The sequence below is a fragment of the Argentina silus genome (assembly GCF_951799395.1).
Source record: "Argentina silus genome assembly, chromosome: 1".
NCBI classification, from domain to species: Eukaryota; Metazoa; Chordata; class Actinopteri; order Argentiniformes; family Argentinidae; genus Argentina; species Argentina silus.
This window is the reverse complement of record NC_139655.1, coordinates 9301737-9326229: the sequence shown is the minus strand read 5'-3', so window position 1 is coordinate 9326229 and position 24493 is coordinate 9301737. Positions and strand designations below refer to the sequence as shown.

Genomic DNA, 24493 nt, shown 5'->3' with positions numbered 1-24493 from the left:
ATCTTTAGGGTTAAAATTGGTTCAGAGGCAGTAGGAAACATTTGAACCAGAGGAGCGGATCTCCTGCCCCTTGGCTGGGCAATTAAAAGTGTTTATATCCATAGTTTCACAAAGTAAAGCCCATTTAACATGTCACCTTGTCAACTATGCAAATACTGTAGGCCTAATTGCGGTGCATTCAGAGATTTTACTCATCATTTGTGCCCATGTCCATTTTTGCCTGTCTGCATGACCTATTTGCCAGGGAAAGGAAACATTCCGTCAATATTGAGACATTGCATCGATGCGGCCCCAGGGAATATTGAAACATATCAACTAGGCAGCTCTGAGAATATTGCAACATTGTAATGAGGCAGATGGGAGAATATTGCAGCATTTTCTTTGTAGCGTATAAAGACGCAGCTTGTGAGAACCTCTCTGATATCATTGTGTTGCCCATGCAGCCCTACGCTATGTCCACATTACAAATACTTTAGCAATGTTTAATGATGTTTTGGCCAGCAGATTGTATTTGAATATCTAATACAGACAGGAAGATGGACAAGCAAGAGTGAGACTGAACCTAACAGTGACAGAAATATAGCCTACTGAGGCAGATGGTAGGAAGGCAGAGCATGTGATGATATGCAGCGAGAAGTTATACGATTTTTGCATAGCCTATAGGCGAGCTGATTATCTAAACAAATGTGTGTTTACTAGTCACAAAATGCTAAATAGTAAACTGCCACTGAGTTCGACGTCATGGTTGGCCATTTTGTGGTTGTAGGCCAACTGTATTTTAATGATTTTGCAGTTGTTTGAAAACCATGACCAATAAATATGTAATGACACCACAGGCATACTTGAAAGTTTATTGAAACACAAAGAAAGCAATTAACGAAGGACAAAAATAGACTATTTAACATTCAACATCAAGGAGGGGACTGCTCTTTTTGTATTTTTAACATCACATTAATTATCTCCAGCACCATACCAGTGTCTACATATGTGAAAATGGCAATTTTGTAGTGAAAGAGATCTGAAAAAAGTTCCTACAGAAATGACCCCTTATGATGTAATTGGGGGTTAAAAATCTTCTTTTCAGAAACTACATTGAGTTTCCAGCCAGTGGGGGAGTGTGTGTGGCTGTAGTTTTGAAAATCAATTAATTTAATATTTAGTTTTACCCCAGTTACATCATAGCGGGGAATTTCCTTAGGACCTTTTGTCTTGTCTTGACTATAGAATGTATACAATTGCTGTTTTCACATCTGTAGACACTGGTATGGTGCTGGAGACAATGAATGTGATTATGAAACATTTTGAAAGTGTCCCTTTGAGCACAGCTTTGAACACCTCTCTGCCAGTCATAATGCTTGTTCTGATCAAACCGTTGTATAATATTAAATAAAGCTGTTCTAGTTAGTTTGTTTAGCGGGATAATATTTAAATGTGATATTTTGAAACACATACTAGTACAGTAATGTGGCTAGCGTGATTAGCCACTCATATAGCTGGAAGACGATTTAAAAAAAAAAAAATGAAATCTAACCCGCACAGTTTTTCCAATTGTCTTTGTTTTGGTATGATGCGGAAGGCGAAATAATGAAGAATATTCAATTTCATTATGTTGGGAGAAAATTTGGCAGCCAAATATCAACATTTTTATGTCAGTGTTGCAATGCTGGACGCTTGTTTGTGTGTCTCCAAACAGCGAGTGACTTAAAACTTTACTAGCAAATTGGGCCAAGAAACGTAGTGTTTTGTCTCTTTCTACCTTTTTATAAGAGGCTTTTAATTTCCTGTGCTAACATATTGCAGTGTATGAATGCAGTGTTAAAACCTTTTTTATATACAAGTGAGATGTTTTGATGAGCCAGTACGGTTTGAAAGAAACTCATTTCTGTTTTGAACAACCCTGTCACCGTTGGGTTTAAAACCTGGCTTATCCCTTGTTATTGGTGTTTGCTTCCTGAAAATGAAATAAGGGTTAGGTTATGTATTCTTTTGAGGAATGCAATGGGAGGGTTAAAAGTTTCTGGTGAAAGCTTAACACAATAGCGAGCTTGACAACACAACACCATAGTGAGCCTGACAGCTAAACCAAATTAGCCTTGACAGCACCTCTGATATCGTATTGACAGGCAGCACTCAGTAATTGCTTTTAGATTTGCCACAAGGACATCTGTGTGTGTGTGTGTGTCTGTGTGTGCGTGTGCTTGTACGTGTGTGCTGTTGTGTATGTTTTAATCCATCACTTAAATGTCAAAGCCTCTCCCACTCATGGTCAGTGCAGTCTGGAAGAGGTCTGGAAGTTGAGCTGGTCAAGGTTTACTCAGAAGGATTTTCTTCTCAAGGCTCATCTCCACTCTGCTTTGCCATTTGGTAATTATTATTAATGCATTATTAATTTATGTTAATAAATGTCCCAGACAATGAAATCGGAGAGGGGACTGTGGATCTGTCTCTGTCTGTTCGTATGTCATACGCGATATCTCAGACACCACTGGGACAATTTTGACGAAACTTAAAATGTAAATGATGCGTCTTGCCATAGAGATCTGGAATTTACAATAGATACAATATAGTAAACAACTGAAATTCCAAACATTGAACGAGCATATCTCCTGTCGAGTTTGACCTATAGTCAGGAAATGTACACATTTGCAGCCCCTCATGATAAATTGCTCATAAGGACCTATAAGCCCTGCCCATTAGATTTTATGCCAATTAGACTTTTTGTCCCCCACCAAACTTTGAACAAGCATATCTCCTGCCCTGTTTGAGCTATAGTCATGGATATATTCTTCTCCTCATGAGAAACAAGGACCTACAATATATAATGTCGGTACTTGCATCATTCATGGGGGACAACATGTTTACTGTAGACTTGTTCAACTTTCTTTTTAAAAAATGCAGTTGTCCCATTAGCCTTATACTGATATATTTACCTCCCAAAATATGGGTTGGAAGCTGAGGCTTGCTGTCAAGTGTCCGTACAGAACAAGAGGCACTAGGGGACATACGTCAGAAAACTACGGAAGTGGGCCAACCTTTACCTATCTTTTCACAACGGAACACAAATAAAGGTCATACAACAGGACAGTAGGAAGATGAGGAGACATGTTGACCTCTGACCACTTAAATGAAGTGGAGATGGGAGTTGACCCCTCTGAGAGGAAGACGAGGCAAGAGACAATTTTAGAACAGAGATGGAGAGCTCTGGTCTCTAGGCTCTGTTATCTACTCCTCTCATAGGCCCTAAATGGACAGGTCTCAGAGGTCACTCAATGGCTGCCACAATCAATGATCCCAAACCACAAGGGACTTGACTTCACGCAGGTATATATAGCTCCAGATGAGGCCCAGATTACCCCCAACCAAGTGGGAACATTATTTCCCTAAAAACGGAACTCCCAGGGCGCGAAAAAACCTTACAAAATGGAGCGAGTCCTCCTTTGGAACAGCCAGCCTATCGCCGCTCTAGAAGCTGTTAAAGGTATTTCACATCAAAGTCAGAGTCGAATAAAGACCTTGGCTCCACACTTTACTTCAATTTCCCCCCCTTACTGGGGCATTGTGCTTCCTGTGTTGGAGTGAATAAGGGACAGCTCTTTGTGCTTTCCACATAGACAGAGCTCTTCAGGTCAAGTTTCTATCTTTCTTACTTCTTTCTCTCCCTCCCCCCCCCCCCCCCCCCTCACTCTTGTCAGCACTTACTGTAGTCAGTCATCCCCTAACCTGCGGGACCCTCTTGTCTACAGTATGTATACCCCCCTCCCCCCCACCTCCACAGCTGTGCACAGCACCAACCTACATCTGCAACACTAATCTATAATTCTGTTTAATTAAAGACTATTACCACTGCGCACCACCCTCTCCTGTACTGCTGTCCAGCGTGGCACAGGGAATATGTTACTCAAGCACTCTGTGATGAGGAAAAAAAACATTCACGCAGAGCCTGCTCTTCTAAAGAATGGAAATAGTGCAGCTGCAGCAGTATCATTTATCTGCTGTGCACATGCCATTTCATTTCAATTGCATTTATTATTTTCACTGTGGAGTTGTTTCTCCTCAAGGAAATAGCCTTTAGCTTTTCACTCCCTGTCAGCGTGGTTGCTCCCAGAAGCTGTAGAGTGCTGGTATATGAGTGCATCAGCAGCACGCTAACCATAACATATGAATGTAAGAGACTGAAAGCCCCCGTAGGTTTGACTGTAAGTGTGATGCTGCCTACACCCTGATGCTGTGTACCTGAATAACCCCATCTCCTCTGTCCCTCACTCCCTTTTACCCCCTCTTTACCCCATATGTCCATCTCTCCAGGGGACACAACCAGAGGATGGAGTTCTTGGGAGACTCCATCATGCAGCTGGTGGCCACAGAGTACCTCTTCATCCATTTCCCTGACCACCACGAAGGTCACTTAACGGTGAGAACCAACTTTAACATAGACTCTGTCTGACCCATTTTAAGAACAGTCAAGTTGCACAGGTGACCTCCTCCTCCATTTCTCTGTATTTCTCTTTCTTCATCTCCTCTTCCGCCTCCTCCTCTTTCTCTTTCTTTCTCACATACATGCCCACTCTTTGTCTTGACCCCCCTCTGTTTTCCCACGCATCTTTCTTCATCACCTGTCATCAGCTGTCTCTCATCCATCAATCTTCTCTCGCTCCTCTGTCTCTTAATGCGCCCCTCTCTCTCCTGTTGCACTTACACATCTATGTCTTCTTTCTCTCCTCTCCTTTCTTTATGTGTAAATTGTTTCAGGGAAGAGAGAGAGAGATGGGTATTTTTACAAGCGGACACATATTTGTCTTAAATTACTGGTCTTTGTTGGCACTTTCTTGTATCTGTTGAATGTGGAGAATGTATCTGTTGAGTGTGCATATACAGAGTTGTACAGTGTACGATTGCACTCAGAACATCTTGAATACCTTGCTCATTTTTACTGCTACACTTCTTTTTTGCCGCTGGTGCCTCCATTCTGTACTGAGGACATTCCAGATTTGTCATAGAACTGTCCTAAATAAAAGACGCTAAGTAAAAACATTTGCAGTTAGATATTTATTAGTGTGGAGTCTTTCAGATGGAGCTGATGTGACATCAGTGGTATAAAAGCCTGCAGTGAACTGTGGCTAAGTGACTGAGAGCTCCACTGATGCTGCAGCCCAAGAGTAGAAACAGGACGCATCTGAAATGGATTTAAAATTGAAAAGTGCTCATTCAACACGTGTGTGTTGGTGCGGTTGGTTGGGTGTGTGTGAGTGTGTGCCGATTAAGACTGCACCAGGATGTCCTGTAGCTTTCCATCTACATCTCTCTTTTTCTCCACTGCTATATTTGTCGTGTTTGTGTTTTTCCTTTTAGAGAAAGACATTTATTTATCTGGTTTTGACACATTCTCATCTGCGCCGCTTTGAGTCTGAATATAATATTAATTTGGAATGTGAAATCTGCCTGAAACAGTGACTACATGTTGCCATATCTGTCATCTGTACATATCTGTCCATTTAGTATCATTTGTATGCTTATTAGACTTTTCTCATGCAGTTTGGCAAATGCACGTCACACAACTTACATATCTATAGTTGAACACGTGTATGATACAGTACAACATATGCATGTATGTGTTCTGTGTGTCCACAGCTGTTGCGCAGCTCACTGGTGAACAACCGCACCCAGGCCAAAGTAGCTGAGGAGCTCGGCATGCAGGAGTTCGCCATCACCAATGACAAAACCAAACGGCCCGTCGCCCTCAGGACCAAGACACTTGCTGATCTCCTAGAGTGTATGCACAACACCTCTCCTCTCTCTCTCTTTGAGGTTTATAAAACCTGAACTATAGTCCTTTTACTCTCCATTACCATCATTGGAAGCGAGAGAGTTTTGATTCTATCGAGAGCTGTTTTTTTGGCTGCTGAGCCCTTTGCTTAATGACAGGAGAGATGATGAGTTGAGGCTCTGTCCTCCATGTCTTGGTTATTGAGGAGGCAGGTTACTGGCCCCCGTGGCCTTCAAGTCTGCAAACATCAAAACAGCATAGGTTTGGGTGTGGAGGCTCAAGTAGAGGCAGCGTAAAGAGATGTACCTTTACTGGATGTTCTTCAAAGGCAGAGGTGCAAGAGGATGACATTCACACACACACACTCACATGTGTACATAGGTGCACATTGAGACGACCATGGGTCTTAAACCCTTCAAAGGCAGTATTCAATAAGGAGATCTTTGACGCAGTCAGACAGACAGAAGCACACACACACACACACACACACACACACCCACCCACTGTATTATTTGTATTCTGATATATTCTTCAATGGCCAGTCTAGAGTAGAGAGGGTAGAGAGGTTGGGGCGGAAATGAGTGGTGCTCCTGAGCATATGAACAGTCATGCCCTCCAGCTACAAGTACAGCTGCCCAGGCCCAGTGAAATATTACCTATTACACTTTACTCCACTTCACTCTTTGCAATAGTGAGAAAAAACATATTGAGTGTAATAGGAGGTGCAAACAAGGGGACATCCAGGGGATGACAGACCCAGTTTGTCCTGTCTCCCTTCGCTGGTGTTGTGTAAAGGGAGAGAGGGTTCAGAGACATAATGGTTCAGACCACCTGAGAAGTGCTGCTTTTCTAGATGGACTAGGTTTTCAGGAGGGGCTTCGGAATCAACACCATTGTCTCCAACATCTTTGTTTAAGGAATGGGAAGATAAAATAACTGCTGCAACAGCAACCATTCAGCCGTTTCAAACATACAGTACTGCCTGTGCAGCCTTGCACTTCTCTCCCCTTTGTCTTTCTTTGTTAATGATTCCTTTTCTTTTTTTTGCCTCAAAAAGAAAAAAAAAACAATAACTGTTGTGTTACTGTTACCTCTGAGAACTCTCTCTTTCATGTGCTCTGCTAAGTAGACTTCTCCTGTCTTTCTTCTCTTTCATTACTGTACCCCCCTTCCCTTCTCTCTCCACAGCTTTCATCGCGGCCCTCTACATCGATAAGGACCTGGAGTATGTGCACACCTTCATGAACGTGTGCTTCTTCCCTCGACTGAAGGTGCGTGCCCATCGACAGACCTCTAAACCGGTAGAGAGTCCACTCACTCCGGTCGATGAGCACTCGGCAGAGCCTTGCAAGCAGAGCGAGAGAGGGAGTGCTAATGGCGCTAACATTGACAAGTGTTCGAAGTGGTGCTTGACGGTCTTAGCATCACTGTACACTCCTATTTTAGTCAACATTAATGGGAAGTGACCCTGGTTCAGTCAAATGTCTGATATTGTTATTGGGTTGTTAGTGTCCATTTTGTTATTGATCGCATGGTTGCTGTTGTGAGATGCTGTTTCTCAAGTGTTTGGGGTGATCATTCAAGAAGGCCTCAGTTAAGGCTCTTGTCTCCTTTTATATGTGAGCTATGAAGTACCAGTAAATTGGCGAGGTCTTGAGGTAGTTCTTCAGGACAAGCAGGGTGGTGGGCTTGCCTTTTCCTGTAACAAGGTATCTAAAAGGACTATGTTATCACTCTCTCTCACACACACCCACAGTGTATACACTCACACACACACGCACCATGGCGCTCTCTCTGTGAAGCTGCTGCAGTGGTGTGATATGCCATGCTAATTGCTGTCTCGGCGTGACTCTCCAGGGAAGCTCCATGGCTCTGGAGGAGCTTAGCTTTGCATCATGGTCGCTGGTAGAGAGCACCTCATTTCCACTTCCAAGAGAAAAGTTGTGAAACAGCCAACACATCTCCTTACATACCCCCCTCTTGAAATGAGAGCATCCTGTGTTGCTTCATGTTATTCTTTTAGAAGAAAAAAGGGCCTTCCTGTTCTCATTTGTGTTTAGTGACATGGGCGTAGTATCCCATAGACAAGGGGAAGCTAATCTTCCCCAAGAGTAAATTGAAGTAAATTTACCAAAACTATATAATTACTCCTGTGATTATAATCAAAGTCAGTCATTTATTATTCTCGCAACAATCACAATTGTCTTCTTTACCAATGTAATTTGCAAGAGTAGGCTACAGAACCAATTGATTTTCCAAAACAATGTGCTCACCAAATTTCACGCAGTTAGGGTGACTGGTGGCTGGCCTATAGTTTAACCCAAAGACTGACACTGTTAGATAATTCTCTCTCTGTTCTTTATCCTGCCCTATCTTTTAAATGGCAACTTCACAAGTTGTGGTTGAATGCTGGGTCTTGAGCAAAATTTGTAGAATTGTAGGACGTACGTTGTTTTTTTTTTTTTTTGGGAGGGGGGGGGGGGTGAACTCAAGGCTACGCCAATGTTTAGTGTGTGTGTGTGTGTGTGTGTGTGTGTGTGTGTGTGCGCGCTGCTATCAAACAGCCAGTACAAATTGAGAGAGAGAGAGCGCAAGCAAGCGACCAAGCATGGGCTACAGGGGCAGAAGCACTCTTTGTACAAAATGAATAGGAACAGACAGTTCTACACTCAAAGTCTCCCTTTTATAACAAGCCTGCTTTCCTGTTAATGGAAGTGCTTTTAGAGGTCCCTTTGGATGGGAGAAATGTATCAGGCCCGCACACCTGGGAGACTCACAGACGCTCTTTATTTCTGGCCTGGGATCCGCTTTTGTCTTAAGTAGCCTGTGATTTGTACCCACTGAGAAGCCAGAGATGGAGCTAGTGAGAGAGCATGAGCGAGAAAAGGGGGAATGGAGAAGTCGGGTAGGGAATTAAATAAAAGGATGTGCGAGTTAGAGAGAGAGAGAAAAACTGTTCCTGTGTTTTGGGTCTGTTTAAATGTTAAAAGTGTATGTATGTATGTGTGTGTGTGTGTGTGCGCGCCCCTGTATACGCAGGAGTTCATCCTCAACCAGGACTGGAACGACCCAAAATCCCAGCTCCAGCAGTGCTGTTTGACTCTGCGGACAGAGGGTAAGGAGCCAGACATCCCGCTCTACAAGTAAGTCCTGATCTCACACACAACCCCCATGTTCTCCCTCTGTCTCTCACACACAAGCGCACGCACACGCACACGCACACACACACACACACACACACACTCTGCTCCTTTTCCTTTCTTTTCACATGCAATGCTTGCCTAAACTGTGTTTGACCTATAATGGTGGCCTGAACCACTCTGGTCATGGATTGTGGTGAGCAGGCACAGAGGTTTTAATTTATTGTTCTTATTTTCACCATACACAAACCTGGGTTTTATCTGCAGTAGCCTTTATAGTTGTCCCTGAACATTATGAATAGTTGTTTTAAGGTCTCTGTTGTTGGGATAAATAAACATTCCCGAAGAGACGAAAGGTCAAGGAGTAAGTCTTGATTTGACAGACCACTTTCAAGTTACACTGTGGAGCGTGTCCATGGCAACTGACTAACAGTGTTGATCACCTAGTATATGCTTCTCCATGTTTATTTTGTTTTTGTTTGTTGTTTATTTGCACTGCATCTTTTTGCGGCCATGAGACTATTTGTAGCATATCTTATTGTGCAAGACAGATGTGGCCATTTGATCCAGCTCTTTTCTGACAGTTGTACCATCAACACTTCCCTCTTTCAAACCTGTTGGGATCTGTGAGTGAGAGTTACTGTAGGAAGCACACTCGGCATTGGCTACAGTAGCTATTAATTTGCTACATTAAATCATATATTACCCAATAATCTGGGTTCCTACTTGGTTCCTCCTCATGAGTTGTTATGACCCCCAGCCTGACCCCTCTGTAGTTGTTGAAAATGAGTCATGATGAGAGAGAGAAATAATGATTAGTAATTACTACTACAGAGGCAGATACTGCAGATGCTCTCTTTGTGTGCTGAGAGAGAGAGAGACAAGCAAGGCTAGATATGTTCTCATGCTGAGAGTGTGGGTTCAGGTTCCAGCACACTAATACCATGGTAAAGATTGACCAGGTCAGAGTGTCTCTGATCACAGACCAGACTGATGAATGCTCAACCCGTTAGCCAGCAGTCTACAGGATGACTTGACAAGAAACAGCGGGAGGTGGTTTATAGTGCATCACCCCACCGAGCCAGACACATGTACTCTCACACTCGCACCTTCTTTTTTCTCTCTCCTATTGGAGAGGATGGCCTGAGTCAGTAAAGAGAGCTTTTAGTGTGAACTGAGATGCTGTGTTACACAGAGAGATATGGACCCCCTACAGCGAGAACCACAGCTCTCTCCCTCACAAACGGCATCCATAGCCACCAAAAATCCAGAGGAAAACTGTGCTCGCTGTGTTTATCGGTTTGTGTGTGCTTCTTGAAGCTGACAGCTCCCCATGCTTCCCCATATTCTTCATTTTATCTAGTCTTTGGTGGTGTGTCAGAAATTATAATTCTAAGTGACACGTTCCCTGTTGAGATTTGGTTTGAATTCAGCATGTAACAGTTTGTATTTGTTCAGCACATGCCACAAGCTTTTTCATTTGTAATTGAGAATGAGGATTGAATTATTGATAAACTGCCATAAGTGACCACATTGCATTAAAAATGAATAGGACCTCTGAAATAAGTAAATTGTCTGTGAATAATTTAGGTCACTCAAAATCCTGGGTGTGGGGTGTTTATGCAAATGTTAATCTTTCGATCTCTCAAGTTTTGTTTGTTCCCTTGTACTTGCTTTTCCCTGCTGAAATGTAACCAAATTGATGCCTTTTATTATTTCAAATGTGTTATATTACATTAATGTGATATGTCTTGGTGTCATTGCTTTCTTATATGTTGTTCTCTCCTCCCTAAATGTGTAGATTATTTACCCATACTGCACTCCAAAGCTTGACAAATGTTTTCAGATTTGTAGCAGAACACACATCTTCACATCTAAAGATGCTGGGGGCCCCTTTCATTGTTTATCTGTCCCTCAGATGGCTTCTGTACACTGTCGAAGCACGCTCTGGAGAATCAAAATGCCATTCTCCTGCTCAGCAAGCCTCTGGAGATGAATTATATTTGCTGCAAATGAAAACTTTTTTCTTTTCTTGTTATTTTCAGAAGGACAATGTCGCAGAGTGTCCTTGAGCTTTCTCATGTGTGTTATTATTTCTCTCCTCTTCCCTTTCGTTTTTTTCTCTCATTGCACTCTTTTCATTCGTTTTGTTGTAGGACCCTTCAGACCGTGGGGCCATCACATGCTCGGACATACACTGTGGCTGTGTACTTCAAAGGGGAGAGGATAGGCTGTGGCAAGGGCCCAAGGTAGGTAGACACCACACAACACATTAGTCTACAGTGTGCTGCTCTCGTCTGCTCAATGCACTGCTAATGGGCTCTAGAATAATGGCCATGTTTTATTGATGGTGTTTATTATAGCAATTAAGCTCTCTGTGGCTATTCTATCGGGAGGGACATTATGCAGAATGAAAATGAATCGATTCATTATCGAATTGACATAAATGGTATTATAGAAACATCACTTTGAACTGGGATAATGCTCTGTGACGAGACTGCACAGTCTCTGGCGGCGTGGGGGGTTTGGTTCTACCTGAGATGATTTCTCACAGGGGTTGGGGGGTAGGGGAGACTTTTGTAAAGCAGAGGGTAAAGAAAGTGTGAATCGCTGCGTGAAGGCCTTTCAGGGGTGGAGGGGTTGGCGATAAACCCTCGGCTCAGCTTCGGAGAAATGAAACGTAAATCCATCAAACATCTTTCACCCCTCCGCGTCGAAATCCCCTCTATGGCCTCTACTTGAAAGAGCGCTCCGGCTCTAAGCTGGCGATAAGTTTGTCCCTTCCATAGGATCTATTGCAGCTTACTGTTTTTATATTTACTAGACTTAAGCCCCCCCCCCACTCCCCCACTCCCCTACTCCCCCTGCTTGGCTATGATCACATAATGCAAAATACATGCAGAAAGAGACACTAAAATGCAAGCGTAAACAGCGCCCATGCAGAGCAACCCAGAGGCTTACCTTTCAGAGATGTATGCACGCTGTTACCTGGGATTGTTAGCAGAAAGGGCTTTTTGAAAACACTTTTTTATAATCCTCTCAGTCTTTGGCCCGTTTTCCAACAGAATTTCAAAAAGGATATTTTGAATATGTTAAAGACCTTTTCTTCCTTTCTTTTTTCCCCCCCTTCTTGTTCAATCCAGCATCCAACAGGCAGAAATGGGGGCTGCGATGGACGCGCTTGAAAAATGTAAGTTGTTTGGAGAAGTTGGAAAACCTTGCACTCCACATGCTCTGCTTCAGTGTTCAGTATTAGCATTGTCCATATCCAAAATGGCTGCCAAAGAGCTGTAGCTTGTCCAGGCTGCTGGCTGGTTGATATGGAAAATGTGTCTGTTTGAAATGTTTGCCCAGAGCACAGGCGTGGGACCTGACCTGTGTGTGAACCAGGCTTCTCTACCATGTTGATAGGCTTGAAGGACCACAGAAAGTTTTGGTTTGTTGTGTTTTGTAATAGGAATACTAAATAGGAATAAATATTGTAGGTCTTGTTCCGTGAAGACTCTTATGTTGAGCAATCCTCTTCAGGTCTGAAGGACTATGGTTGACTTGTACCCTACGCTGCTTCACTCCTTGGCTATTTTTCATTTTATCATCAAAAGGCACTTAAGGAAAATAGATACAATATTTTTGGCATAAGCAATGCCTCATTCACTTGCCAAGTAAAATACAATTATAGGGCTCTCTGAATCTGATCCATCAGTAATCCCATCATCTCCTGTGTGCCTCTTATGCCCATGCATATGTGCATGTGTAATGCATTTTTTGGAATACATTTAATACAAGAGTGTGATTTTGAATGGGTCCAACTTGCCTGCCTGACCAACACATTAATCAAACAGTATAATTTTTCTTTACCTGAACTAATTAGGTGGATAAAAATGGCTTTGTTGGAGCGGGCTTGTGGAAGTTGGAAAGGGCTCCAAGGTCAAAGCTTTGATTTCATTTGGCCCATAAATGAGGCCCCTAGCCGCTTGTGATTGATACTGTTTACACCATTAAACCCTCGCTATTTATGAAACATTAGTGTCTTAGGATGTTTTTTTTTTTTATTAAGCCTCCCCCTCTCTCACTCCCTCGTTCTTTCTTTCTTTCTTTCTTTCTTTCTTTCTTTCTTTCTTTCTTTCTTTCTTTCTTATCTGGGGGTGTAGTCCAGAGCAAATACTCTCTCCATCTCATCTTCCTCCCCATCCTTAATTCTCTCAATTTTCTCTCCCTGGTGTAAACCTCTGTCACCATGATTGATAGATGCTCATTGCTAGTAAATGAACATTTCCCCCCTCATAAATTGTGACTAGATTAGCAATGCCTTTTGAAAAGGTCAGTTAATTTAAAATCATCTCTACCCTGCAAGCCTCCTTCCTTCCTTCCTGCAGCACAAACACTTCCAGGGCTTTCACTTTGTCTCCTTACTTAATAAAAGACACGCCACACAAGACATCAGACTGGTTTTACTGAAGTGTCCCTATGTTATGGCTCAGGTCTTCTAAAGATCCTTTAGAATGGTCACTCCCTAACAAGATCAGTCATTTATTTGTGTATGGACATCCCATCATACTTATGAACTGTGATACTGTAGTAATAATAATAATAATAATAATAATAATAAACGTTATTTATATATGCCATTTAGCTGACGCTTTTATCCAAAGCAACTTACATTGCAGTGAGTGCATACATTTCAGTATATGTATGGTCCCATCAGGAAACGAAATAGCACCTTTTTAAAACAATGTTACAAAGTGCTTTTCAAGTAGATAAAACAGATATGGAAATAAAAACCAAAATATAAGTAGAAACAGTAAAACACAGACACATTAAAAAGAATAAGGGCAGCTTCAATTAAAGACTAGGCTATAAAAATGAGTTTTAAGAAGAGATTTAAAAAGAATACTGATCTTGCTCGCCTAATATCCTCAGGCAGGTTGTTCCATAATCTAGGGGCCCTAATGGCGAAGGCACAGTCACCTTTGGTCTTCAGTCTAGACTCTGGAACGGCCAGAAGGGCCCTGCCTGAGGATCTTAGGCTGCGCTGAGGCTCATGGGGGATTAAAAGGTCAGAAATATAGTTTGCTGCCAGACCCAGCCGAGCCTTAAAAGGCATCAGTAAAATCTTAAAATCAATTCTAAAACTAACACGTAACCAGTGTAGGGAGGCTAAAATTGTTTGGGGTGATGTGGTCTCTTTTCGTAGTTTTGGTCCAAAGCCTAGCTGCTGCATTTTGGACTATCTGTAACCTTTTTACTGAGGGAAGAAACATGACTCTACAAATGTTTCGATCTGTTTCTCGATATTGAGGTCAGCATCAAAAATCTTCCCTAGGTGATTTACAGTAGGCCTATGTCTCTTCTTATTAAATATTTGTGTGGGAGGTACCCCCCATCACACACACACCTCTCTCTCTCTTTCTCTCTCTCTCTCTCTTGGATAAGCTCATGATCATGAGAATAACACATACATACATACATACATAATACCCTGTGAACCCTGGCGTACTCATGACCCAAGAGAGAGAAACGATCATGATCTTACCTAATCATAGCATTACTCTGCTCCAGTCAGGACAATACAGACTCGGACTGGAGGTTTGAGATCATGTTGTGTCTCGTGTGTGTCAAGTGCCTTTCTTCATTTGTTCTGGTACCAAGACTAATCATCAACACTAGCCTGGATGACAATTAATTAGTCATTGGCCATCGTGCTGTGCATGTGTGCAGAGAATAACATATCCTTCGTTGTCTGCTCTTTTGAAGTTGAACATCTTACAGTATGTTTTACACAGAGCCAAAGTGGCTCTCTTTCTCCTGTCAGGATTCATTTCCATGTTTTATTTAAGGCCTTCTTGGGTATCAGGGGCGCTTAGAGTGAAATTGAACTTTTTTGTTCTAGTGCTCCACTTCCCCCACTGACAGAGGGGAGCAACCACAGTGGAGAGGTGAGAGACGGAGCTGTGCTCACTCAGACAGCTCCAGGCTCATTAAAGAGAGATGGGGCCAATATTTGGTGTTCGCTGTAGCCGATCTGCTGGTGGCTCGGCTGATTTTCATTTCATTATTTGATGGCCCTCGTTTTGACAGTCTCCTGCCTGTATCTGCCAAGGCAGAATTAAATGTTAACCAAGGCCTGAGCTAGGGGAAACATGAGTGCAAACAAATTGAGCCTAGGCAGTGAGGAGGAAGAAGGAAGGAGGGGGGAGAGGGGAGGACGGCAGTTTGTATATACAGACCCCCGGCTCCACACACCTCGCCATGTAACGTGAAATATACATGCCAATGAGTAAACCATTGCATCCTTGCCAGATACAGTCTTTTTCTCTCTTTATCTCTCTAACATATGTCCCAATCTCTGTAGGTCTTTATCATCTCTCTTTTCAAAACAATGCAGCGCCTCCTGAATAAAGCGGAAATAGTGTGTATCTGGCTAGCAGCTGGGAGGGGACTAGATTCTCTCTCCTCAGCTGTCCCTAAACCCCTTAATCTCCAGATAAAGGCTTTGTGTGGATAGAGCAGTAGTGCAGTACAGTATGGAGAATCTCTATGATGATGCACTGACTTTCTGCGTTTGCCGTTTGCTGTAGCAGTGAGGTAGTGAGGGCATGCCCTCATCAGAGGGTCACAGATGCACTGTTGGCATGCTGACTGATTTAGTGTGGGTGGGCTGTAGGTGACAAACGCTGTATGGAATAGTTATGAAGATGAGCTGTGGAGTGACACTATAAATGCCTTAGTGAGTGGGCATTTTATGTGCAGAAGCCTATAAAATAAAAAAAAATAAAAAATAAAAAAAACATGTTGATCCGCTATCATAGGTTCTACAGTGACTCTGTGAGCGTGCATTTCAGTGTGGCCGTAGAGGGGCACAACAGGCTTGGTGTTGCCAAGGTCCCGAGCCAAGCACCCTCGGAAAAAAACCCTGCTGCACTCGGAATCTCAACCATAAACCCCCTCTCCTTGAAAGGAATGAATGCATTGTTGATAAACAAAAGACTTGAGTTGTGCTAAGGGTGCTAAGGCCTTCAGTATGCAGCGCGGTGCTCCTCAAAGGTGATGTTTTACAAAATGCTGGACGGCAGAGAATTCTCAATATGCCTCTGTTATGCCCCACACAGAGACTTGTCTGTTCTTTTCCCGCCTAAATAGAGGCTTGGAATAAATGAAAAGGCTTGTGCATTCTTTAAAAGCCTCATTCTCAGATGCAGACTTATACTGCATGTTAAGCAATGCAAATGCCCAACGCTTTTCCTTCTTGAGTGGGTTACTCTCAAGTCATCTCGCTGTGAAAATGCCAGTGATTTTCCATGTTTTAACCGCAATATGTAGTTTTCTCTCAAAGGCTCATCAAGCGTTGCCTTGTCATCGAGGGCCAACTGAACTATGTCCTAGTGTTTGAATGATTACAGTGTGTTGTTTTTAATGATTGTCTTCCTTGGCTGTAAAGACATTTGGGCCCTTTTCCTTCATGTAACATTTTGGAGTAATAAGAGAAGAAAGATGACTGAAGGCTGGTCAGTAAGAGTTCTACAGCGTAACAGGACAAGTCACAATATGAACACGTGTACTTTTTATTTTATGATAGCAGAATCTGCACAATCAAATTTATTTTTAAATGATTTCACACAGAGGACCTGGCATCTCTCATGCATGCTGTTTTAAATTGAGACGTATGCGCTACGCCTTATCAGCTTTTGTACGTTAATTTTTTTGTTCGTCTTATTACAGATCTCATTTAGAGATGTTCTGTTCTAATTATGTTATCAGATCTCAGCGCAATGACACCAAATGAGGCATGTCTAATTCCATGTTATTTTGCTATATTAATGAAAATAATGACTATAGGGCAATTGAGTGGTAATAATGATGCTAGTGTATCTCAACACACTAAAATAACAATATGACTGAGTATGAAGACAATATAATTATATTTGAAACACTCACTGTTGTCTTCGGTTGAGTACTGACCTTGTCTCTTTTGCCCCCTCATTCTCTTTATCTCTTCTCCCTGGTCCACTTCTCTCTTTTCCTCGGTCTACCTTTCTTGTACCAGATAACTTCCCGCAGATGGCTCATCAGAAGCGCTTCATCGAGCGGAAATACAGACAGGAGCTGAAGGAGATGAGACGGGAGCGGGAGCGGCAGGAGAAGGAGACCGACGATGCAGAGGACAGCAGGAAGTGACAGTGCCCTCTCCACCAATCAGGATGAACTGCAAATTGAGAGTGTAGAGACTGGCTGGTGGGCTAAACGGAATAGGTTGAGGTGGTCCGTAACCCACTGACACAGGATCAAATATCTTTTCATACCTAATGGGAAAGGTTAGAATAGGGGGTGGGGTAATCTGATCCGAGATCTGTGGTACGGGGAGGTAAGTTCTACCTTGAGCCATCTTCTAGACCCTCTACATTCCAAGTGGTAGTACTGTACTCTTCAAGGGTGGCCTTGTGTTTTTAGTGTGTTGGTTTACATGTCATTACTTGTCATTGTTTTGCGCTGCTTTTATGTGTCTCTCTTAATCTGATTTTGATTATGTATAATAACTTTTTAACCAACCATCTACAACGCAGTGTGGCCAGTCATGGTGTGGCAACAACACAAATAGTGTGTTTTAAGTGTTTGTTTTGTATTTGTACCACAAGTGATATTGACGATGATATCGATAATAAAGGTATTTGAAACATGATGGGTCATGAAATTTTCCCCCTTAATAAGCATATTCAGTTTGTCATGATAAAAGAGGACTCCACCAAATTGTTCAAAGCCAAAATGGTATATCACGTGCCAGTTATTGGGAGGCACACTGATTCAATTACATTAAATATTATCTAGAATGCCACCATCTGTCTCGCATCTGCCGCTCTTCCTCTAACAATTTAGAAATTGTTTTTTTCTCCCTCGCTCCAAATCCGATTGCCAGTTTTAAAGATCTTAATTATAGATTGTGTCTAATTAATGATTGCCTCAGTTCAGTAGCCACAGGATCCTGCAATTTAACCACTGTCCTCCCTTGAAGTAAACCAGTCACAATTTACCGTCAAAGCTAAAGATGAACGGAGCCACAAACACCATTCTGTCTCTCAAGACTTTCAGATTTTTACAACACACACAATCTGAATAAGGAATGCATGATTTTAAAGATATTTAATTGTGTTGAGTCATATAAATATTCAGTACAAAATATCACATTGTACAAAGCAGATTGATGAATGGGCAATGGTTAAGGGCCCCTTAAACTACAGCACCTCACCTCTCATATTGTTCCACATTGACACAACTTACTGTTCAATCACATTGTCACCAACATAATATAGAGGCAGGCCTTAAGGCCAGCCATGTCTACATTAACACCCACAGACCTAGTATATCTTGAGAAAGAGGACATCAGTAAAGCCATCTATGGCAGACTGTCTTTGCTAGAAAATCCTATAGCATTGACTGTTGTTATGACACAGGATGCTTAATGTAGGCTCACTGTTTTGCTTTGTTCTAAGCAAAGCATAGTGCTAATGCTGAAAGGCAAGAACAGGTTTAATAAGAAGCACACACATTTGTAATGACATTATGCTGACACCCTGTATTAAGAGAGAAAACGATGAGGTAACAAAATGCATTTGGTGCCTTCCTCTGTCATGTTCTTTTCTGTCTGAAACCAGACGTCACACCTCGGGGCAGAATAACTTGTTGACTGCGAAGGGTTCTGTAACAACATTAAATGCTTATCAAAGCACATTTGCCACAATCTCAAATAACCACTTACACAGTGGGAGCTCAACAGCCAATAACAAATGAATAGAAAAACAGAACACTTGCTTACAATAATGAGCATATACACATTTAACAAGTGATTTTGTAGAGGATTGTCTAAGCTATCACACCATTTTGTCGTATAACATTGTCTACATTGGCATTGGAAAGGGATTATCTGATATATCAAGTCTGATTTGTGTGAAATGCTGTGGAGAAAAATAATATCTCTGTGGCAATTATGTCATTGTGTTATTGGTGTTTCAAATGTCTGATAAATGTCAGCCTCCTTTCAGGTTGGCCTTTGCTACTGACAGGGCAGTGCTTGTTTTAGATGGCCTTTTTTCAGTTGATGTGCCACTGCCCTACTAGTGCTCCCTCATAAATGTATCTTCTTATCAGTTCAGTCATATCAAAGTGTGTTTGTTCATTCTCATATCAAAGACTGCTTGGACCCAATTCAACAGTACTACAGGTTAGATCGTCAGTTTGGCCTTACCTAATTTTGGTTCTTTGCTTTATGTGAATTGCCTTATTTTCTAAGCATAAATGAAACCATTTAATGTCCCCATAGACCCTATTCCACAGACCTGAGGTTGTATTTCCCTTTAATAGACATCTTTATTTGGAAAATCAGAACCAATCTTGTCCCTCTCTCCCCAAGAGAGAATTCCAATCTGCCTGGCTGGAGCAGTACTCAGATTTTGATAGTGCGCATGTCACAAATCTGTATTAAAAAAAGAAAGCATACAGAGTAAAATACTTAGTAAACAAATATTATGTTTAATGGGCTACATGTTTGGTTCATGAACTTTGTGCAACATACAAAGCAACACACTATTCCTCCATAAAGAATAGTCTCGCAATCAAGTTGACATTGGTTCAGTCACATTCAGCACACCAAGAATATTTTTGGTCCAGGTGTTTTAGCTCCTCCCACAGCCAACATGTAAAGCTATGTGGAGGTAAGTATTGGGTACTGTAAATGACAACCAGTAAGGGTGTGGTTTGTGACGTCAAACCCTACAGTCTTTCAGCATGGTGTCATGTGAGCATTGTGACAGCCAGTGCTCCAAGGGGATCGCTTGGACGATAGAAATCCTTTACAATGATAAAACAGAACTGTACAGCGTATTGTATCTCATTACAGTACGTACACAAGCTAAGATAGAACTCACAATATGCAGCATTTTATGTCCCAGAAACACTGAAAAATACATAGGAGTATCTGTCAGTTCACAAAACTGCTTGCCTGTTCCATCACAGGCAGCTTTTGAAAAAAAAGAAGTATGTTTGTAAATAGAGATACATTGCGGTCTCATGTACACCCATATACACAAAGCGTCTTAACACCAAGTCTTTTCCTCTGGAGTCCCCTGCCTTGCAGAGATATAACACTGACAGGACGCACTAAGCCTCCTCCTGGTCACCAGAGAGTCAACTGAATGGTGATCAATGACGGTAAAAGAGCACTTGGACAAACAGTGTCTGTCTTTTTTTGGCCACACATGTACCAGGAGTTCACTTTATATGTGTGTGTGTGTGTGTGTGTGTGTGTGTGTGTTTTTATTTGTTTTTAATTTTATTTTGCTTCCCTCAGTCACAATCTCTTGTTAGGAATCCCTGTCGCTGTCCTCTCCCCCGTACATGTCCGCCAGTTTCTTAAACCTGGGCCCCCACTCGCTCAGGTAGTTGTAGTCCTGGTCACCCTCGGTGGTGACCGACTCCAGCGAGCTGAGCGACTCGGCCACTGAGCCATTGCCCTCATAGGCGTAAGTGGCCAGGGAGTCATAGGGTGGCGCAGTGGGGTCGCTGTCGTTGTCCTGCAGCCTCTGGTTGATAAAGTCCCTCACGTCAGCGTTGTCCCGGGCTGTGGGGATGATGGGCCGGCGGATGGGAGGGTACAGATTCTCAGGGACGATGTCCCTTCGCAGTTTGCTCTCCTCGATGGCCTCCGGGTTGCGCAGCGTGCCGATATCAAAGGCCTGGGTGTCCTCCTCTCCGCCTCCCTCATCATTGTAGCTGACTACGTTGTCTCTCACATCCTCTTTGGAGATGATCAGAGGCTCCTTCTTCCTCTGCCTCCTCAGGGCAGCAAACAGCACTACGATCACTACAAAAGGAAAAAGGGAAAGGGTTGGTGATTTTTGTTGTTTTTTTCCCTGTCTTTCTTTCTGTTTCTGTCCGCTGGTGATTGTCTGTAGAGAACCATTGATGGTGGACATGCTCACTGATGTGCAGAGGCTTTGGCAGACTGAGACAAGCTTGAGCTACCGCAGATGTTATGGATTTGTATCATTAACAGCCGACCAACAGCTAAGAGCACAGGTAGGTGTGGCAGTGGAGCTTAGAATACCTACAGGGAACACTTATCAGGTGCTAATTTGAAGCTTATAAGTGTTTGCTTTCTAGACATCCCCATAAGACACCCACACAACACTCTTATTGTGGGCAAGATGGCTAGGTTGGGAGGCTAACCAACCAGGTCCCTGGTTCAATCCCTGGATGTGAGCCCGTGATTGGAGGGTTGCTGAAATCTAACTGGCCAGCTACACCACTAATAACATGAGGATAAGAAATCACTGAATAAAGACCTAATAAATGGCTAGTAATACCTAATAATGGCCCAATTAGCTACTTATGAAACACTTGTAAGCTACAAAGTAGTGCCTAATAAATGTCTAGCTACTCATTATGTGACTCACTTTGTTGTTTGTCTTTGATATTTAGTCCAGTCCAGTAACACAGACCATGGCTGGGGTACAGCAAATATCATTTAACATTTGAATTTAAATTTGAATAAGTCAAGAGTAATTTCATGTTGGTTTTTACTGTATGTAAATCATGTTTCTCTTCTCCATGTACTGTAAATACCTATGCACATTTTGTTGAGTGTATGTAAATGTCCATGCATTTCAGTTGAGTGTATTTGGCTGCCATATAAAAAACTAAATCTTTATTGACTGAATTTAAACTGAATCGACCCCACCCGACAGTCTAGTCTCGTCCAGTTTAGTCAGGTCCGACCCAGTCCAGTCCTGTCTGGTCTAGTGCAGTACTTACTGAGCAGGATGATAACACAAAGGAGGATGGCCACTAAGGCTCCAGTGCTGAGTCCTGCTCTGCCTGTGAGTGCTTCGGCATTACACAGCTTCATGTTGCCCTCACGGTCACAGGTACACACACGCACGACCAGTGTGCTGGTACTGCTCTGCATAGGGAAGTCCCCATCTGAGATTACCACAGGGACCAGGTAAACACTCATCTGCAGACTGCTGTAGCTGTTACGCCGTGTCAGGATCCACGCAGTGTTGTCTGTCAAAAACATACCCAGTTACTGTACCACATGAGTTACATGGGGAAAGAGTTTCTTTCCTCCATTCATCTGTAAATAAAGAACTCACTTGAAATACCAAAGTGAGTACTTAAAAACATTTTATGGGGGGGGGCTCACCTTTGTTGTCACGGACGGAGAAGTTGGCTTTCCCTGAGGCCTCCTGTGCCAAGCTGAAGAAGAACCGATGTCCACCGATGGGCTCATCAGGGTCTGTGGCACTCACTGTCTGGATCCTCTGAAACATGATAGAAATAAGAATATGTTTGAACAGGTCACCTAGTAAAGGAAAGAAGGTTGGGGAATAGTGTTTGGGTAATACCTACCTGGTTAGCCTTGGCATTTTCACAGACAAACGTCTCGTAGGAGGTAGCAAATGTTGGAGCGTTATCATTGACATCCAGAAGCCTGATGTAGACCGGTACACGACTCACTTGCCTAGGGTTGTCTAAGAAAGATAGGGACATAACATTTAATTACAGCACCATCGTCAGCACTGACTTGCTATACAATGATGGTAAATCTACTCCTCAGGTAAGGTACTCACTGAACTCAGTGGCGATGATGGAGATGTTATGCCAGGGGTTCTCCTCTCTGTCCACACTCTTCAGTATGAACACTGAGCCGTTACCCGAGTGGACATTGAACACTCTGTCCATGTCTGTACGGCGGTCTATGGAGTACCTGGATAAAACACAAGTACTGTATGGGCATTCTCACTCTTCAACAAAAATACAGAGAATGACTCAAAAACTGTGTTCAGGTGTGTAGGGACCCTTATGGCCGTTTGCAGTCAAATACTGTACTGTGTATACACACAAACACACACCAACAGGTTATCCAGTCATGCTGTTTTTCTGCACTTCCAGGACGAGGGCGATACATCAGTGTGATTAATGGAGTAGAGGGGGGAGCGGAGGAGGAAGGAGACCCCCCGAGGGGGGTGCATGAACCAGGGCATTCAGTCTCTCAGGTACCACGCACCACTGCACTCCTCTCTCCACTTCCATAGCCCCTATATGTCTTTCTCCTGCAAAACCATTTTAGTGTCTCTATGTAAACACCCCCCCCCCCCCCCCCCACCCCACCTACCCACCCAACATTCGTGCGGTGTGTCTAAACTTATTAAATCCACTGCTGTTGGGGTTGCTAATTGCTTTCCTAATATTCTCAATAATTCAGTTGGCTGGGCCTGGCCCCTCCCCTGATTAATGACAGTCACAGGAGTGTGTGCTGGTCCCGGCCCCTGAAGTGCTGTTCTCAGCAGGCAGCTGGGAAGGCAGGCTGGTGAGTGGGCAGTGCCACGACTTGTTACCCTTCCTCACTAGCTGTGTTTACACATGATAGTCCTGTAGTGGATGGGTTCACTTTAAGAGGACCATGCTTGGGGGGCTAGGGGCAGGGGGGGCAGGCCTGCCTACTCCAATAAAGATCCCAGTCTCTTTCACGGCAGCCTCCAGCTCTGCTCCCCTCTACCTGGCTCTATATTCCACAGGGTACAGCCCTTCTGATGGTTGGTGATAAAAGAGAATGATATTATATTTGACACCAGTAATAAAGTGTTGTAACTTCCACCCTCAGCACTCCAGTAGTGCAACCCCTATGATCACTGCATCACAACATATTCAAGCTCTCAAGAAGGAGAAGGGCAAAGCAACCATCCATTCCGGTGGCAATATCCCACTTCATTGGTTAGGTTCAATCATTTCTTTATCAACCACCTGTCTTGTCTCCTAATATCATTCAAGTTTAATGTAGATTGCTTACTGTGTACAGGCCTGTTTTCATATTGCACTGTATATAACCATATTTTAACTGAGTTTGTGATGTATGTTATTGTTTACTTGATGCTGCAAACAAATTTCCCTGTGGACAAACACTGAAGTATATATGTATACCTGACAGGACTGTGGTTGGTGTCAGGGTCAGCCGCACTCACTGAACCAATGACTGTCCCTGTGGCGGCGTCTTCCTTGACCTCCATCACATAGCTGGTCCTGTCGAACACGGGTGGCTCGTCTACGTCCTCCACATTCAGCTTGACCGTAGCCTCATCTCTGAAGGGTCCCATGGAGTGGATGAAGCGGGGGTTCAGGTTCACATTCTCCACCTGTATCCTCAGCGTGAACGTCCTCTTCCTCTCAAAGTCCAGAGGCTAAGGGAGGAACACAGAGAAAAAGAGAGAGAGAGAGAATAAAAGAGAAAGAGAGAGAGAGAGAGAGAGAGGACGGGGTTAAATAAAAATGCTCACTTGTTCATACTACCAACTGTGTACATGTCCTCTCACAATCTCATGTTCATAATACACTGTTACTCTCCCAGTGTCATACAAATCCTCTATGCTTTAAACAGCTCTCTGATATACACTACAACACCTTTGAGGGTGTCATCACAAGAGTACTTTTAGAGCACATCTGATGTTTAAATGTGTGCTGGGAGGCGGAGCTAGCTGTGAGGGAGCTGCCAACTGAAGCTCATTAACAATATAGGTAGCATGCATTTGTGTCTGTGTCTGTG

The 24493-nt window shown here is 43.0% G+C and overlaps 2 protein-coding genes across 3 annotated transcripts in view; one reads left to right on the top strand and one right to left on the bottom strand.

Annotated features, from left to right (window-relative positions):
* drosha (drosha ribonuclease III) overlaps positions 1–17581 on the top strand; it is a 51221-nt gene extending 33640 nt beyond the window's left edge. Inside the window, exons 26-32 of the mRNA XM_083682768.1 lie at positions 4306–4411; positions 5629–5770; positions 6953–7035; positions 8804–8907; positions 11061–11153; positions 12048–12094; positions 16949–17581. Coding sequence (XP_083538894.1) covers positions 4306–4411; positions 5629–5770; positions 6953–7035; positions 8804–8907; positions 11061–11153; positions 12048–12094; positions 16949–17079 — 706 coding nt within the window. The 3' untranslated portion in view covers positions 17080–17581. The remainder of the gene's footprint in view (positions 1–4305; positions 4412–5628; positions 5771–6952; positions 7036–8803; positions 8908–11060; positions 11154–12047; positions 12095–16948) is intronic.
* Positions 17582–20125: 2544 nt separating this feature from the next.
* LOC310813695 (cadherin-6-like) overlaps positions 20126–24493 on the bottom strand; it is a gene marked incomplete at its 5' end in the record, with an annotated part of 26949 nt that continues 22581 nt past the window's right edge. The window contains 6 exons of one of the 2 annotated variants that reach the window (XM_083682780.1): positions 20126–20755; positions 21706–21957; positions 22097–22214; positions 22303–22424; positions 22524–22660; positions 23875–24131. In XM_083682780.1, coding sequence (XP_083538906.1) covers positions 20256–20755; positions 21706–21957; positions 22097–22214; positions 22303–22424; positions 22524–22660; positions 23875–24131 — 1386 coding nt within the window. In that variant the 3' untranslated portion in view covers positions 20126–20255. Of the gene's footprint in view, positions 20756–21705; positions 21958–22096; positions 22215–22302; positions 22425–22519; positions 22661–23874; positions 24132–24493 lie in introns of both variants that reach the window. The other variant, XM_083682781.1, reaches the window with a different exon arrangement.